Raw genomic sequence first — 14,775 nt, 5'->3', positions numbered from 1 at the left:
AGTAGTGTCAGGGGTGTGGGGTGAAGAGGCCAGCACTCAGGAAGAGGTCTCCCTCCCTGACCCGACCTCCCACAGTGGGAACGTAGGCCAGCAGCTGCTGCTGCCCATCTGGAAGAGAGATGAGTCTCCTCTCTCCCCTGAACCCCACTCCCAATGGCTCTGGGGACCACCCCCAGGCTCCTCACCCGCAGGAAGGAAGGGAAGCCCTGTCCATAGTATCCCACAGCAAAGTATTCAGGCTGCGGCCTCATGGCCTTAATGATGTTCTCATAAAACGAGGCTCTTTTTTTCTGAAAAACAAAACAACACATGTGGCCCGGAGGTTACCAGGAGATTGTCAGGGGAAGAAATAAAAAAGAAAACAGTCAGCCCATTTGCTGTGTTTTCTCATGTAACAGATAAATGGAAGGACTTTGGAGACCACCTTGTAAGCCGCAGGGTGACTCTGTTCTGGGATCTGATGTTTGGGACTTGGGCCTAGGATGGAACTAGGAGCCCTACAAGTACTTCCTGAGATCCACAGGCAGTATCTGAACTTAACCAAGCATGAGAGAGTAGAGGCTGAGGGATTTTCTGCTTTGAGCAGGTGACTTGGACAGCCACCTTGGGCTTGACTGATGACCAAAAGGTGGTCTCTAGATTGAGCGGGTCTTCTGATGCTTTACTATGAATTCTTTGAGACACGATCGGAGGTAGCTCAGGCTAGCCTCCAACTCTCCATGTAGCTGAGGATAACTTTGAACTTCTGTTATCCAGGTGCTTGGATTACAGGAATGCACCAGCATGCCTGGTTTTACGTGGAACCAGGGATTGAACTGAGAGCCTAATGCATGCAAGGCAAATGCTCGACCATTGAGTTCTAGCCTTGGCTCTTCTTTTCCTTTGTACTGTGAAGTAAGACCTTGTACAGCCTCCCAGGCTGCTTTAACTTGCTCTGCAGGGCAGGCAGAACGTGAACACTATGTCCCAAGCAGCTGGGATTATCATCCTGTACCACAGCCATCCCTACCACAGTTGACATAACTGTGACCGCTCTAGGTGAAGGTCTGTCAGAACCATGCTTTTCTTAGCTGGCTGATGGGTTACCAGAATCTTAACTCAAACTAGCTTAGAAATTATTGAGTAAATATCTGGCCTCTCAATGGCAGAAGCTGGTAAAGTGCATGAGTTAAGTTTCCACTAAATGCTCCTGACAAATAGATCCTTAAGGAAAAGATTATTCTGTGACAGTGATGACCAGACCTTTCTAGGCTCCTGCTGTAAAATTTCTCTCCACGGTCATGCAGTGGGCATGCGGGTGGTTGGGCAGGTGTGCAGCTTGTTTGTAAGAGCTGAACTGTGCCCACAGCCGGGCTTACCACACTGGCTCAGGAAACTGTCAATGCTGAGCCTTTCTGTGACACCAGAGAGAAAAAAGGTAGCAACAGCCACTTAGATTCTGGCTGAAACACTCACAGCATGTCCTGGTATGGACAGTGGCATTCTTGGGGGTGGGGTGGGGGGAAGTCAGCCTCAAAGATGGGTTTCTTCTCATTGTAAAATTATGTTTTATTTAGTGTGGGTGTGTGTGTAAGCACACGTGTCCCGGTCCATGGTCTGAGGTCTCCTTCCAACACGTGGAACGTGAGGTTTGAACTCAGGTTGCCAGGTTTGTCAGCGAGACACTTCACCCACTGAATCATCTCACTGGCCCAAGGCAAGGTTTTGATGAACAGATGATGTCCCACAGTCGCCAGGATGGGGCATCATCACCCAGGCTCAGTGTCTCCCCTCCCCTCTCCCCTTTCCCAGTCCCAGGGGATTTCTAGGGGGACAACCTGGAGAACAATGGTCAAAGCTTTTGGGATCACACATGCTTCATTTTGAAGTCAAGTAAGGTCACTTTCTCCTTGGAAAGGGCACCCTTGACCCAGACTGGTTTCAACCCATATACCAAACTGTTCCTAAGGGTCCCCTTTAGCAGCCCCGCTGGCTCACACTTACCAGGAGACTGCCCAGGCCCTCATAGTCAAACACTTTGCTCTCGTAGGTCTCAGCCAACTCTTTGCTCAGTTTGATGGCTTTCTCCCACATCTTCAGAAGAAGGAAAGCAGGGTGAGATGTGGAAGACACAAGAGTCACCGTCCTCGGAGCTGTTACCTCCCTACAGAATCACTGGGACTAAGGAGTCAGGCAGGCTAAGCATCTAGAAGGGACCCTGACTTTCTACGCCCCATGATTCACTAAGCCTTTCTTTCCTGATGTAAGGCTACTGCAGGGTGAGTGACTCTTACCTGAAATGCCTGGGGCTACCAGTGTTTCCAATTTGGATTTTTTTTTTTTCTTTTTTAATTTGGGATAATTTCCAGAGACATGACTGGCTAGGTGTCCCGTAATCCAAAATGCTCCAAAGTCTGAAGCCTTCTTCAGGTAATGTTGACATTCCACGGCTTTAGAGTTCAGAACATTTTTCATGTTGGATTAGGGGTGCCCAACCTGTGTACCGTGGGTGTGTGGCCAAGAGGGCCCTCCTCCAGACAATCTGCCAGGACACGCGAGCCTCCACTGAAGCAGTCTGGAGTTGAAAGAGCAAAGCGCCAACGGCAGTGCAAAGCTATTCCTAGGATCCAAGAGTGGGAGTGTGGCTGGACAGGGTGGGCTGGGCTGAGACTCTGCTCTTGAGCGTGTATGTAGGTGTGGATGTGTGGCTGTGTACACACTCATGCGGAGGAGCTGTTTGCAGGGACAGGAAGGGGCCAAATGGCATGTGGTATGCAATTTGGTGAACTTTTTCCATGGAGGAAAAAGGTACAGCCTCTCTCTCACACCTCTCTGCCTCTAAGGCCAGCACAACCAGCACCCAAATGAAGCCTTCTCATCATCCTGGTATTGTGTGGAACATCTCGTAGATGGGCACTAATTGAAGATACTCCCTGATTCTTTCATCTGTTTGTTTTATCTCCAATGAACAAACAGAATTCTAAGACTAACAAGGGACTAATAATAAGGAGTAGGTCAGGAGGCCATGTATGCAAAGTAATAAAGAACTGGCCTGCTCTTTGTCCCAAATTCTTCTCCAGGGAAATGAAGATTTTTACTATTCCTAGTGCATCCCTGTAGGCTCCAAAATCTATGCTCAAGAGATGACTAGAGAGAGCCCCTGTGTTATTATTCCTAGCCACTTCTGGAGTCACATGACCGCACATGCGCTGTCAGCAGTCAGGCAAAAGGCTCAATCCTTCCAGGGCCTTATGTCCTATGTAATCCGTGCACAGCATGGTCACATAATCTATGGGTATGCTTGGCATAGCTACGTAGGCCCACATACGCATGTGCGAAGTGACCCGCTCCCCGCTCTCTCTCCCTCTCACCTGAGGTAGCGATCGCACCCCTTCTGCACCCCCACCCCCACACCTTTCTTTTCAGTAGGCCTACCTACCTCTACCCTTTCCCTTCCCTAATAAAAACTCTTACAGTGGGTTCCGTTGTGCCTTATGTTTTCTCACACCCAGTAAACAATGCAGACAAATAAATGCTCCCCGCCCTCTAAGTTTATGTTAATGAAGCAACTCAAGGCCACTCTCTAGATCAGCAGTGCTCAACCTTCCTAATGCTGAGATCCTTTAATACAGTTCCTCATGTTGTGACACCCAACCATGAAATTATTTTCTTTGCTACTTCGTAACTGTAATTTTGCTACTGTTATGAATCATAATGTAAATATCTGATATGAAGGATATCTGATATGTGACCCTTATGAAGTGGTCTCAACCCACAGATTGAGAACCACTAATCTAGATTGCGTCAGGAAGATTCTAGTCATGTGATTAAAGAGTTGGAGCTATAAGCTGGGCATGGTGGCTCACCCTGAAATCTCAGCACTCTGGAGGCAGAGGCAGATTATCAATTCAAGGTCGGCTGGGGCAATATAATAAGATTCTGTCTCAAAAACACAAAAGAGAATTGGAGATCTGAGCCACATATTATCAGCTCGGATTCAAGAGAGGCAAAGGGAACTAGAGATTGAGTTAACCCTTGGAGTTAACAATAATTCAATCATGCCTATGCTATGACAAGTTCTGGACAATTCAAATACATGGATTTTTTTTTCAAGGTTGCTTTTACTATGTTGGCCTAGACTGGTATCAATTTCTAAGCTCAAGCAATCCCCCTGCTTCAGCCTCCTGAGTCACTAGAATTGCAGGTGCACAATATTGCATCTAGTGGACACTTCAATATTCTAGAGAGGGAGAGGACACTGGACCTCAGAGACCCTTCCAGACCCTACCTTGTGTATTTCACGATTTGGCTGGTCCTGATTTGTGCCCTTCACAACAACACTGTAATAAGTAGATACAACAATCTTCTGAGTTCTGTTGTTAAGCCTGTGGGTGCCACCCTGAGCTACCCAAAATTCCTAACCAGTTTCATCAGAGGTGTGAAGGATCTGAGCCCCTGACCTATAGCTGTCATCATAAGTGAGTGCAGTTTCTAAAAATAAGAAAGAAATTATGATTTTTTTACTTATGTGAGTATATGAGTGTGCATATGCACGTGTGTGTGTGTGTGTGTGTGTGTGTGTGTGTGTATGTGTGTGTGTGCATGTGTGTTAGGGCTGTGTAGGTGTGTTGGCCTGTGTGTGTGTGTGTGTGTGTGTGTGTGTGTGTGTGTTAGGGCTGTGTGGGTGTGCTGGCCTGTATAAGTGTGTGTGGAAGCCAAAGGGAAATGTTAGGATGTCTCTTCAAAATCACTTTTCTTGTTTGTTTGTTTGTTTTGGAGACAGGGTTTCTCTGTGTAGCCCTGGCTATCCTGGAACTCACTCTGTAGACTAGGCTGGCCTGCCTCTGCCTCTTGGTGGTGGGATTAAAGGCGTGCACCACCACACTCAGCTCCAAAAATCACTTCTGTACCTTATCTTTTTTGAGATGGCTGCTCACGAAACCTGAAGCTTACCATTTTGGCTAGTCAGGCTGGCCAGCAGGTCTGGGGAAAACTTAGGGTCTCCTTTCAATCCTGGGGTTATAGGTACTCATCCCCATGTCCTGCTTTTTTTTTTTTTTTGGCTTTTCGAGACAGGGTTTCTCTGTGTAGCTTTGCGCCTTTCCTGGAACTCGCTTTGGAGACCAGGCTGGCCTCGAACTCACAGAGATCCGCCTGGCTCTGCCTCCCGAGTGCTGGGATTAAAGGCGTGCGCCACCACCTCCCGGCCATGTCCTGCTTTTATATACACATCCTGGGGATCAGAAATTCATGTCCTTATGCTTGCATAGCAAGCACTTTACACACTGAGCCATCTCCCCCAGCCGATGTCATTTTGTTGGGGACAGGGCCTTTATCCTGTGTGCTCTGTGCTGACTCAGCACTCAGCATTAGAAATGTATTCACTATAATCTTTTTTTTCCTCTTTCCAGTAGTAAAAAAAAAACAAACAAAACCCCAGCGAACCCAGCACTCACTTTGCCTTTATCGAAATAGGATATGATCTCTTGATACAGCTTCTCTTTAAGTTCCTGCTGGGTATAAACGTAGTAGCTGTCCCTCTGGAGCAAATGGGGCACACAGGGCTTGTCCGACCACTACAAAGAAGAAAAAGGAACACGGAGATGAACGGAGCAACACTCCAGACCCCAAAAGTCAGGAAGCGACTTGTGTGCAGGCAGTCAACTCATCCATATTGTGTTTTAAGTTATTTACCAAACACAAGACGACACACGCACGGACGCCCAGCTGTCAGCTTCACTTGGAAACAAGTGCCACGCCAAATGGCCAGGCACCTGCAGCATTCCCTGGGAAGAGGGGAATGGAATGAGCCAGCTAAACCAGCACACTGCCGTGTGGAAGGCATCTTGAACACAATCAGAGGAGAGAAACACGCTGGGGCTATAACCACGGGGGGAGCAGATAAAACTGCCACTGCCTGTGGACATTTCCTTCTCCTTAGTACCCAGCAGCCCAGGGCAAAACCACAGACACAACGCTGAGAACTAAGAAGCAAAGGAATAAAAACATTTGAGGATAGACCTTGGCTACAAAGAGAACAGTCACACAGAAGACAGCAGAAGCAAACAAATCCATCCAAATGAAGGCCGTCAGCCATCACCAGGATTACACAAGACTTGTGCGCAGGGCACTTGGCTGTGCCATTCAAAGGCACAGTAGCAGCCCTGAAGTAAGGGAGCGTCTATGCTTAGACAGGGGAACACTGTTTCATATACTTGTAGATTCTTACTAAAGCCCTTCTTTGGTGGCAGTGTGAATTGAATCCAGGGCTTTATGAATGCTAGGTATGAGCTAGGCCTCCAGCCTTGCTTTTACATTTCTAAAAGTTTGAGAGAAAGGGTCTCACTGAGTTGCTCAGGCTGGTCTTCGGGGCAGGATCCTCCAGCCTCAGCCTCCTCCCAATCAGCTGGAATTACAGGTCTATCCTTTCAGGCTCTGCAAAGTCAGTCTCTTCCCTCCTTCCCCTTTCCCTTGCTCTCCATTTCTCTCTCCTCTCCACCCTGCCCTTCCCCTTCTTCTTTGCTTCTGTCTCCAGGGCCTGAAAGCAGGGTATGAGCATGCCAGGCGAGTGCTCTACCACGGGGCTACACACCCTGAGGGTCAAGTCATTGGAAACTTCAGGGTTCTAAAGGCTAGATGAAAACATACAAAGGGACAGGAAGCAACACTGGGGGTGGAGGGCAATGAGGAGTCACCACACCAGACGATAACACTGTGCGGAATTAGTCATCACAACAATGTATCGCCAGGGCATGCACAGAGGGAGGCCCACATGCAAGGAGATACTAGAAGGAGCCCTCCTCCACCACAGAGATAAAGCTGGGATCTTACGCCAGGGAATCAAATTCAGATTATATTTAACAAATACCATCTCTCCTGAGTAGCTATCTGGGGAGAAAAGCTGAATCCACACTTCATACTTTACACCAGGATAGGACAATTTAATTTTCTTTTCTTTTGCTTTTCAATTTTTTTTTGAGATAGACTCACCCCACAAAACACAGGCTGGCCCTGAATTTGCTATCGCTGCCTGCCTCCGCTTCCTACATGCTGGAATTATGGGCATGTACCACCACGCCCAGCTTGAGGGTTTAACTTTCTGGGCAGCATGAATAAAAAGACCTACAGGGCTTGTCACTGGGGACCATTCTCCAGTGACACCCAGCAAACCTCACACAGTCAGAAAAGCCTTTAGTGTCCCAACCTTGAACATGAGATATGGATTTCCTGGGGAAACAGGGAGGCAGGGAACTCCTGTGTTTAGCTGCTGAGAATGATGCATGCGTATCATTTCACAATCAAATCAAATCTAATTAAACTCTAGGAGAAAATGAACTGTTGGGTATTAAGAATGGAAGCAGAATGTCTGGGGAGAGACACTGTATGCGTCAGGCAGAGATGCTAGGGGTCTAACCCAGAATGGCAGCAAGGGATTTTCTTCTTCTTCTTAGAGATTAAGGACACGTTCTAGACAGCGGGGCTACACATTCCGTTCATGGAGAATGTAGGAGGCATTGACCAAAAGGGAAGACTGGAGTGTGACTATGAGGTTATCACCTAAGACACTAGTAGATGGTGGTCACACAGAACAAGGGTGGGAATGAAGGTTGTGTTTTCAACGTGTTGAGTTGGAGTTATTACCTATTTGAAGAGTGATACTTATGTAGAAATCCAAAGTTAAAGGAGGACAGGGCTTGAAAGAATTGTTTGGGATTTGGGACAAATAGATGCATCTATAGCATGCCTCACTATAATTTTACTTGGAGAGAGAGGATAAACAGGAAATTACTTCTTCCAAGTGTTTTATTCATTTGTAAGTTTTCTCTCTCCAGTTTTACTAATCGCTTTACACATCGTCAACGTGTATTTAATTAGAATGTCAATCACCAGAGGCCTCTAGGTTGTGCCCTGCTTCCTAAGGAGTTTTAAATGACAAATGATTATTTTCCCAGTCTTGATCTGAAAGTGACCCTGTTTACCCAGAAGGCACAAACACATTCTTAGATAAACTATATTCCTCAAATAAGGTTCTCTCCTACCCACATCATGAAGTTCATAGAATTCAGTCCCAAGGGACTGAACGCATGGCATCTGACATGCGTCTTCCATATAGGACCCATTTACCTGCAGAAGCTCAGCATGTAAGAGGAGTGTGTAGGCGGCTTCTGTGTAATTCTCACAGTCCCTGTGCAGATCTCGAAGTTTGTACAAGTACCTAGCAAGAAAGGACAGAAGAGGCCCTTTGTTACCAGGGAGGTGAGCTAGCATTCAGAGCATCCCCCGTCAGGTCCCAGCCTGCACACAGACCTCTGCTCCTAACAGGAACACCTCCCTTCTCTTAGACAATAGACTTGTCACCTCCTAGCTCTCTAGCCCACCATACCACTTCCTGTCCTGTGGTTTTCCTAGTCCCTCTATTTTGTCTTCTTAATTTTATTATATTAATTATTAATTAATTAATTTATTTATTTATTAATTTTTAGGTCTTGGTCATCTTTGGGAGGCGAGAGAAAGCTTTGGAAATTCTGCTGATGACAAGTTGGCTTCATGGTCAGAGACTCATGGCCCTCAAACTAAATGCCACTGTGAGTTACTTCTCCTTCATGTCCCTTTGAATGCTTCTACCCCTCCTCAAATGCTGATGTGACTCAATGACACACTCCCTCACAGTGTACTTGTCCGTGGCTCTGTCTTCAAACCTCACCCTCTGAGGCAGACTGCATAAATCCTGTATTTGTAGGAGTCTATCAAGGCAGCAAGCGTGCTGTTGGGGCAGCATTTTCTGGTTTAAAAATATACCACAAACCCATGATACAAATAGCCAAACCAAGGCATTTCCTACGCTTACCTTATGTATATGTCCTCTCGCTTCTTTTCTTTATAAAAATTCTGCCAAAAAGAAGGTCACAAAATACCAACATAAATGAAAGGCTGTTGATGAACTTGACACAAAAACAGCCAAAGCGTAACTGCCTCTTTTATTTTTAACTTGAAAGAGAGTGTGTGCATGCATGCAAGTGTAGTTGCCCTCAGAGGCCAGAAGAGGGCGTCAGATCATCTGGAGCTGGAGTTACAGGCAGTTGTGAGCCAACTGACATGGGTGATGGGAACCAAACTCGTGTCTCTGGAGAAGTAGCACACACTCTAAACCATGAAACAGTCTCCACTCCAACTGCTGCTTTTCAACACCGTCTCTTTTCCAAAGAGATAACTATTATGAGTTCATCACCTCCTTTAAGAATCATTGCATAGGAAGCAATGGGATACAAAGAAGTGGAGAAATTCAGACCATGCTTCATGGATCTCCCTGGGAAGGGGAAACAGAACAGATTTCGCAGGTGGACTGGGGGACAGGTGGGGATGAGACTAGGAGGGATAAAGTGAGGGGGTAGGGATGGAGAGAGAGGGAGTACGGGGAGAGAGAGATGACTGGAATTGGAGGGTACTTGGGGGGGGGTGTGATGTGGAAACCTAGTGCAGTGGAAACTCCCTGGATTCTACAAGGATGACCCCAGTGAGGACTCCTAGTAATGGAGGATATGGGGCCTGAACCAGTGTCTTCTGTAACCAGGCAAGACTCCCAGTGGTAGGACTGAGACACCAACCCAGCTACAAAACTTTTGACCTACAATCTGTTTTGCCTGCAAGATGTGCTGGGGCAATGGAGGCCCAGAACTTGTGGGAATGGCCAACCAATGACTGGTCTGAGGCCCACACCAGGCGAGGGAGCCTATGCCTGACACTGCCTAGATAACCAAGAACTGGAGGCTAGATGGCCCAGAGATGAACCAAACATGACTGGAAAAAAAAGTGAAATGATTCCTAGTGATGCTCTTCTATACTCACAAATCAGTGCCTAGAGTTCAGTTGTCAACAGAGAGGTTGCCTCTGGCAGCTGATGGGAGCAGATGCAGAGACCCACAGCCAGACAATAGGCAGAGAGAGAGCCCGGGTTGGAGATCTCCATTGGGTCCCTCTCCTCAAAAGCTCGGGGAACCCCATGGAAGACAGGGAGGAAGAATTGTGGGAGCCAGAGGGGTCCAGAACACTGGGAGAGCACGGCCAACAGAATCAACTAAGCAGGGCTCACAGGGGCCCACAGAGACTGAAGCAGCAATCATGGAGTCTGCATGAGTTTGCACCAGGTCCTCTGTATATATGCTATGGTTGTTGGTTTGGTGTTTTGGGGGGACTCCTGACAGTGGGAGTGGGGGTATTTCCAACTCTTCTGCCTGCTCTTGGGACCCTTTTCCTTCTACTGGGTTGCCTCAACCAGCCTTGATGTGAGGGTTTGTGTCTGGTCTTATTGTATCTTCATGTTCAGTTGATGTCCCTGGGAGGCCTGCTCTTTTCTGGGGGGACATGGGGGGTTAGTGGATCTGGGGAAGAGGGGAGATGGAGGGGAACTAGGAGGAGTGGAGGGAGGGAAGCTGCTATCAGGATGTATTGTATGAGAGAAGAATAAATAATTTTTTTAAAAAAGACCATGCTTCTGAGAAATGCAAGAGATCTTCTATGGGAACAGCAGAGTCTGGCTTATCCTGCAGCCACCTAGTATGCTTATTTCTCAGGGAGTCAGGGAGGTGGGATGTTCTTGGTTTATGTTAAGCACAAGAATGCATAGCAATCTAAACCTTGGAGGTCTATAGTCCCAGGAAAGGGGAAGACTAGAGTCTTACTGTCAGGAGAACGGCACAGACTAACTTCCTTCATGGCATCGGTTTCTGTGTGCTACATCACCATAGGCAAGCACATGTGAGTGTGCTTAAGAGCAGGAGCCGGGCTGAGATGGCATGTGGGAAAGGCTGGAGTGTCGTGCACTTTCCATGCCGGTTTCAGAATTCCTGAAGGTCTGTGGCTACCGTCTTCCAGTCTGACTCAGTAGGGCATGGACTCCACAGAGATGCTCCAGGAAGGCTGGGCATCTGCACTATCAACTTAGAGCTGAGTTGATGGAGCAGAGGTGGCTTAGCTGTGCCCACTCACATGCCCAGGGACCAGGCCCTTACCAGAACATTTACTGTACAGCTCATGCGGTTCTCCTTACTCTCGTCATGCAAGATGATGGTTCTGTAGTCCAGCAAGTTCTCTAAGAGGCTGCTGACCAGGAGGGCAAAGACTTCCCCAGAGCTCGAGAGGTATTTATGTTTCCGGCAATGTTCTAGCAGTCTGGAATGGGGAGAGAGAATTTCCATAGTTTACCCAGGTACTTTTGGCACTGTCTGTGAGTTGATTGGTCAAGTCCTAGCAGCAGGAGGCTCTAGGTCAGTGGTTCTCAACCTTCCTAATGCTGTGACTCTTTAATATAGTTCCTCATGTAGACCCCAACCATAAAATTATTTTCATTGCTACTTTATAACTATAATTTTGCTGCTGTTACAAATCACAATGCAAATACTTATGTTTTCTGATAGTATTAGGTGACCCCTGTGAAAGGGCCGTTCAACACCAAAAGGGGTCATGACCTACAGGTTGAGAAACACTCCTATAGACTTATAATATATATCCTCTGTGGAACCCAGGGTGCCTTAAGACTTTCAACAAGGCCCAGATTGGACCAACTATTTTCTCAAGTTTTATTCTTTCTTGGGGACCCAGACAAGTCCTACCATCATTTAGAACCCCAGCCCACAATGTCCTCTGAGCATCAGTCAATCAGTAGTTTCTTTAGTGGATGTTGCAGAAATGAGAACCCTTGGCTACAATGTTCATGCACCGTGCCCATTCTAACTCAGCCGTATAAGACCATCTGTCCTATGTCTTTGTTCTCTCTAGGGCCTGGTATTGAACAGGCAGTCTGAAAATCCCATGCTGAAGCCCAGCCCAGAAGAACCTGGTAGTCATTTGGATGGGTGACACCAGATAAAACCATTTTCAAGTAGAAAAGCAGAGCTGTGAACAGGCAGACTGGGGATACACTTCAGACCCAGTCCTCCCCTTCAGGGGCCATAGTGAACAAAGTTTTGGGACTTCTTGGTAACTAAAAGAAAACTCAGAAAAGGAAATGGTTCTAAAGAATCAGTCCAGACTCGGGAGCTGGAGAGATGGCTCAGTGGTTAGGAGTGGTACCTGCACTCATGAGCATATACCTACACACACACACACACACACACACACACACACACACACACACACACACACACACACACCTTAAAATAAAGCTTAAAGAAAAATAATTATCCCAGATTCTAGGAGTATTTCGGGGGGCTGGATTGCTATAATCAGACTTTTCTGAGCCAACAATCCAGAAAAAACAAAAGAAACAGAGTAAGATCACTCCAAGAAGATTAGCTGTAGGGATGTTTTTTGAACCAGTAATTTTATCTTGTGTACATAGGGTATGTGTGGGCAAGTGCTCTACTATTGAGATATATCTCAGATTGTAGCTGAAGTTCTCCTGTGTCCTGCCTGGTCTGCAGCCGTTCAGACCCAAGTAAACACACAGAGGCTTATATTAATTAAAACTGCTCAGCCATTAGCTTGGGCTTACTACTGACTAGCTCTTGCACTTAAACTCAGCCCATTTCTGTTCATCTATATGTTGCCACATGTTTTCTGGCTTTACCTGTGTGCCATTACATGCTGCTCCCTGGACAGCAGGCTAGCATCTCCTGACACAGCCTTCCTCAGCCCAGAATTCTTCTTGTCTACTTATTCCGCGTATACTTCCTGTCTGGCTACTGGCCAATTAGCGTTTTATTAAACCAGTGTACAAAAGCATTATCCCACAGCATCAGATATATATATTTAAATAAAGCCAGATTCACACTATGCAGCCTTGGCTGTCCTGGAACTCACCACATAGACCAGGCTGACTTTGAACTCACAGAAACTCTCCCACCTCGGCCTCCAGGGTGCTGGGATTAAAAGTAGGTGCCACCATGCCCAATTATCCCCAAATCTTATGTCTGTTTCTATCTGTGTATAACTTCTAGACAAATCTAGAATTTCAAAAGCTATAGGAGGGTTAGAAGGTCAAGAGATCTCGTGGAAAGAGGATAGAAAGATCACTCCATCTATAAACAGAATACAGACATCTAGTTCTTTAAAATGGAGGCGATTCCCCTATCTTGCTCCACTACAGTGTGTTGTGTGCTGCTCCTCCTCAGGGAATCTTAGAGAAAAGATAAAAGTTTGGTGGTCCCTATATTCATGCTCAGACTGGTCTAAAGAATTTTCCCAAAACAGGAGAATAACCAAATGACACAAGTGGCTATTGATTGTGCACAGCCACCTGCAGAATGGGATGGCTAGACAAGAATAACTGCAGTCAACCTTTGAATAACAAACAAGCAAACATACAAACAAAAAAGATTTGTGGGTATGTGTGTGGGTAGGTGCATGTCACGGCATATGTACAGAGGTCAGAGGACGATCTCAGGGTCTGATTCTCTCCTACCACATGGGTCTCAGGGTTCGAGCCTAGGCTGTCAAGTTCCTTCATTGGATGAGCCACGTGGACCACCTGCATTCAAACGTTTAAAAGTGTGAACTCTGCAAGGGACCCTATGTTAATCCACTGCCTCACTGACTTCTAACAATAAGACTGAGAAGTAGACACTACTCTTACAGACAGGAGTTGGATGGGGTGGGGAAGGTGGTTGTACCTGTCAGGATGACTCACTGCCTCCAAAGACAAGATCTGAGAATGTGGTAAAAAGGGGATTTGTATTTAATCTTATGAGTCCCAATATCCGAAGACTTTAGCCACACTACACAGCTCTGTGTACAGCATGAAAAGGCTGAGTGTGTAGAGGCTGGGTAGGGGAGGCAGGACATGAAGGGACAAAGTGGGCTCAGATGAAGGAATGATGTCTTTATAGAGTGCCGACCAAGCTGGCTGAGAGACTACAGCTCTGTTCTCAGAGTTCTTTGATGGGATGTGAGGTATTTTTAAGTATAAAATCAACCTGGACTTCCTTTAAACAGCTGCTTTGAAGCCACAATTAGAGGTGCCCCACTTTTGCTCAAGTTCATAATTAAGACACTAGGCAGGATGCCGCTACTGTGTGTCTCCTCCCCTTGCCTATCTGCTGTGTTCTCCGGGGTCGGGCTGGTTGGAAAACACAAGCATGAACTCACACTGGGTAAACACTATCAGCGGTGTGTATTCCATCCACACCACCGAGGACCACTTGGTGACGGGGTGATTCTGCCACTGGCTGCTAGGCAGGCAGCAGAAGCTCTGCCCGCTGGCCTAAGGTGCTGCTCTGAGATACTCACAGCTTTTCCAGAAGAACCTTGTATTGTTCATCTCCTCGGCCCCCTTCCACTTCCTGATCCAGCTTTGTGATCAACTCGTTCTCAAACTGAAAGACAGAATTTTACAAGAGGATATCAGATCCTGAAGAATACATGGGAGACAGTGGCCAGTCTTTCTAGATCTGGCTCAATGCCTTTCCAATTTCGAATTGTTTCCAAGTTGGCTCTATCTGGGATCAGCTAGGGAAAAGCCTCTGGGTAGGTCTCTAAAGGTATAAAAGAGGAAGAGTCTCCCCAAGGGTGGGCAGTTGGATGTAAAAAGGTGCACCCTTTGCCTGCTATTGCTCCTCCCGGTGAGTGCATCTACCCTGCTGCTGCCATCACTAACTATCCTTGCTGCAAACAGGATCCAGCTTCTTTGGCTTTCCAACATGGACTGAAGACTGGATGCTCATCAGGAATGCTCCAGGCCTTCAGCTTTAAATCGAGACTGCTGAGCCATCCAGCTCATGGGCTGAGCAGCTATGGGCTCTCAGCTTCTCCACTGTGCAGACAGCCATTGTTGGATGACCCAGACTGTACTGCATAAACCAA

The 14,775-nt window shown here is 46.9% G+C and overlaps 1 protein-coding gene across 1 annotated transcript in view; it reads right to left on the bottom strand.

Annotated features, from left to right (window-relative positions):
• The window catches only part of Dock5 (dedicator of cytokinesis 5), a 194,345-nt gene that overhangs the window by 20,041 nt on the left and 159,529 nt on the right, over nt 1-14,775 (bottom strand). Inside the window, exons 34-40 of the mRNA XM_052732867.1 lie at nt 14,203-14,288; nt 10,989-11,148; nt 8,828-8,868; nt 8,104-8,194; nt 5,436-5,555; nt 1,984-2,073; nt 186-290 (exon numbers count right to left, since the gene is read on the bottom strand). Of these exons, the coding sequence (XP_052588827.1) occupies nt 186-290; nt 1,984-2,073; nt 5,436-5,555; nt 8,104-8,194; nt 8,828-8,868; nt 10,989-11,148; nt 14,203-14,288 (693 nt within the window). The remainder of the gene's footprint in view (nt 1-185; nt 291-1,983; nt 2,074-5,435; nt 5,556-8,103; nt 8,195-8,827; nt 8,869-10,988; nt 11,149-14,202; nt 14,289-14,775) is intronic.

Source organism: Peromyscus californicus, unplaced genomic scaffold (genome assembly GCF_007827085.1).
Source record: "Peromyscus californicus insignis strain IS unplaced genomic scaffold, ASM782708v3 Scaffold_12__1_contigs__length_115047231, whole genome shotgun sequence".
In the NCBI taxonomy this organism is placed as follows: Eukaryota; Metazoa; Chordata; class Mammalia; order Rodentia; family Cricetidae; genus Peromyscus; species Peromyscus californicus.
The sequence above is the reverse complement of the archived record's forward strand: the minus strand, read 5'-3'. Positions and strand labels throughout refer to the sequence as shown.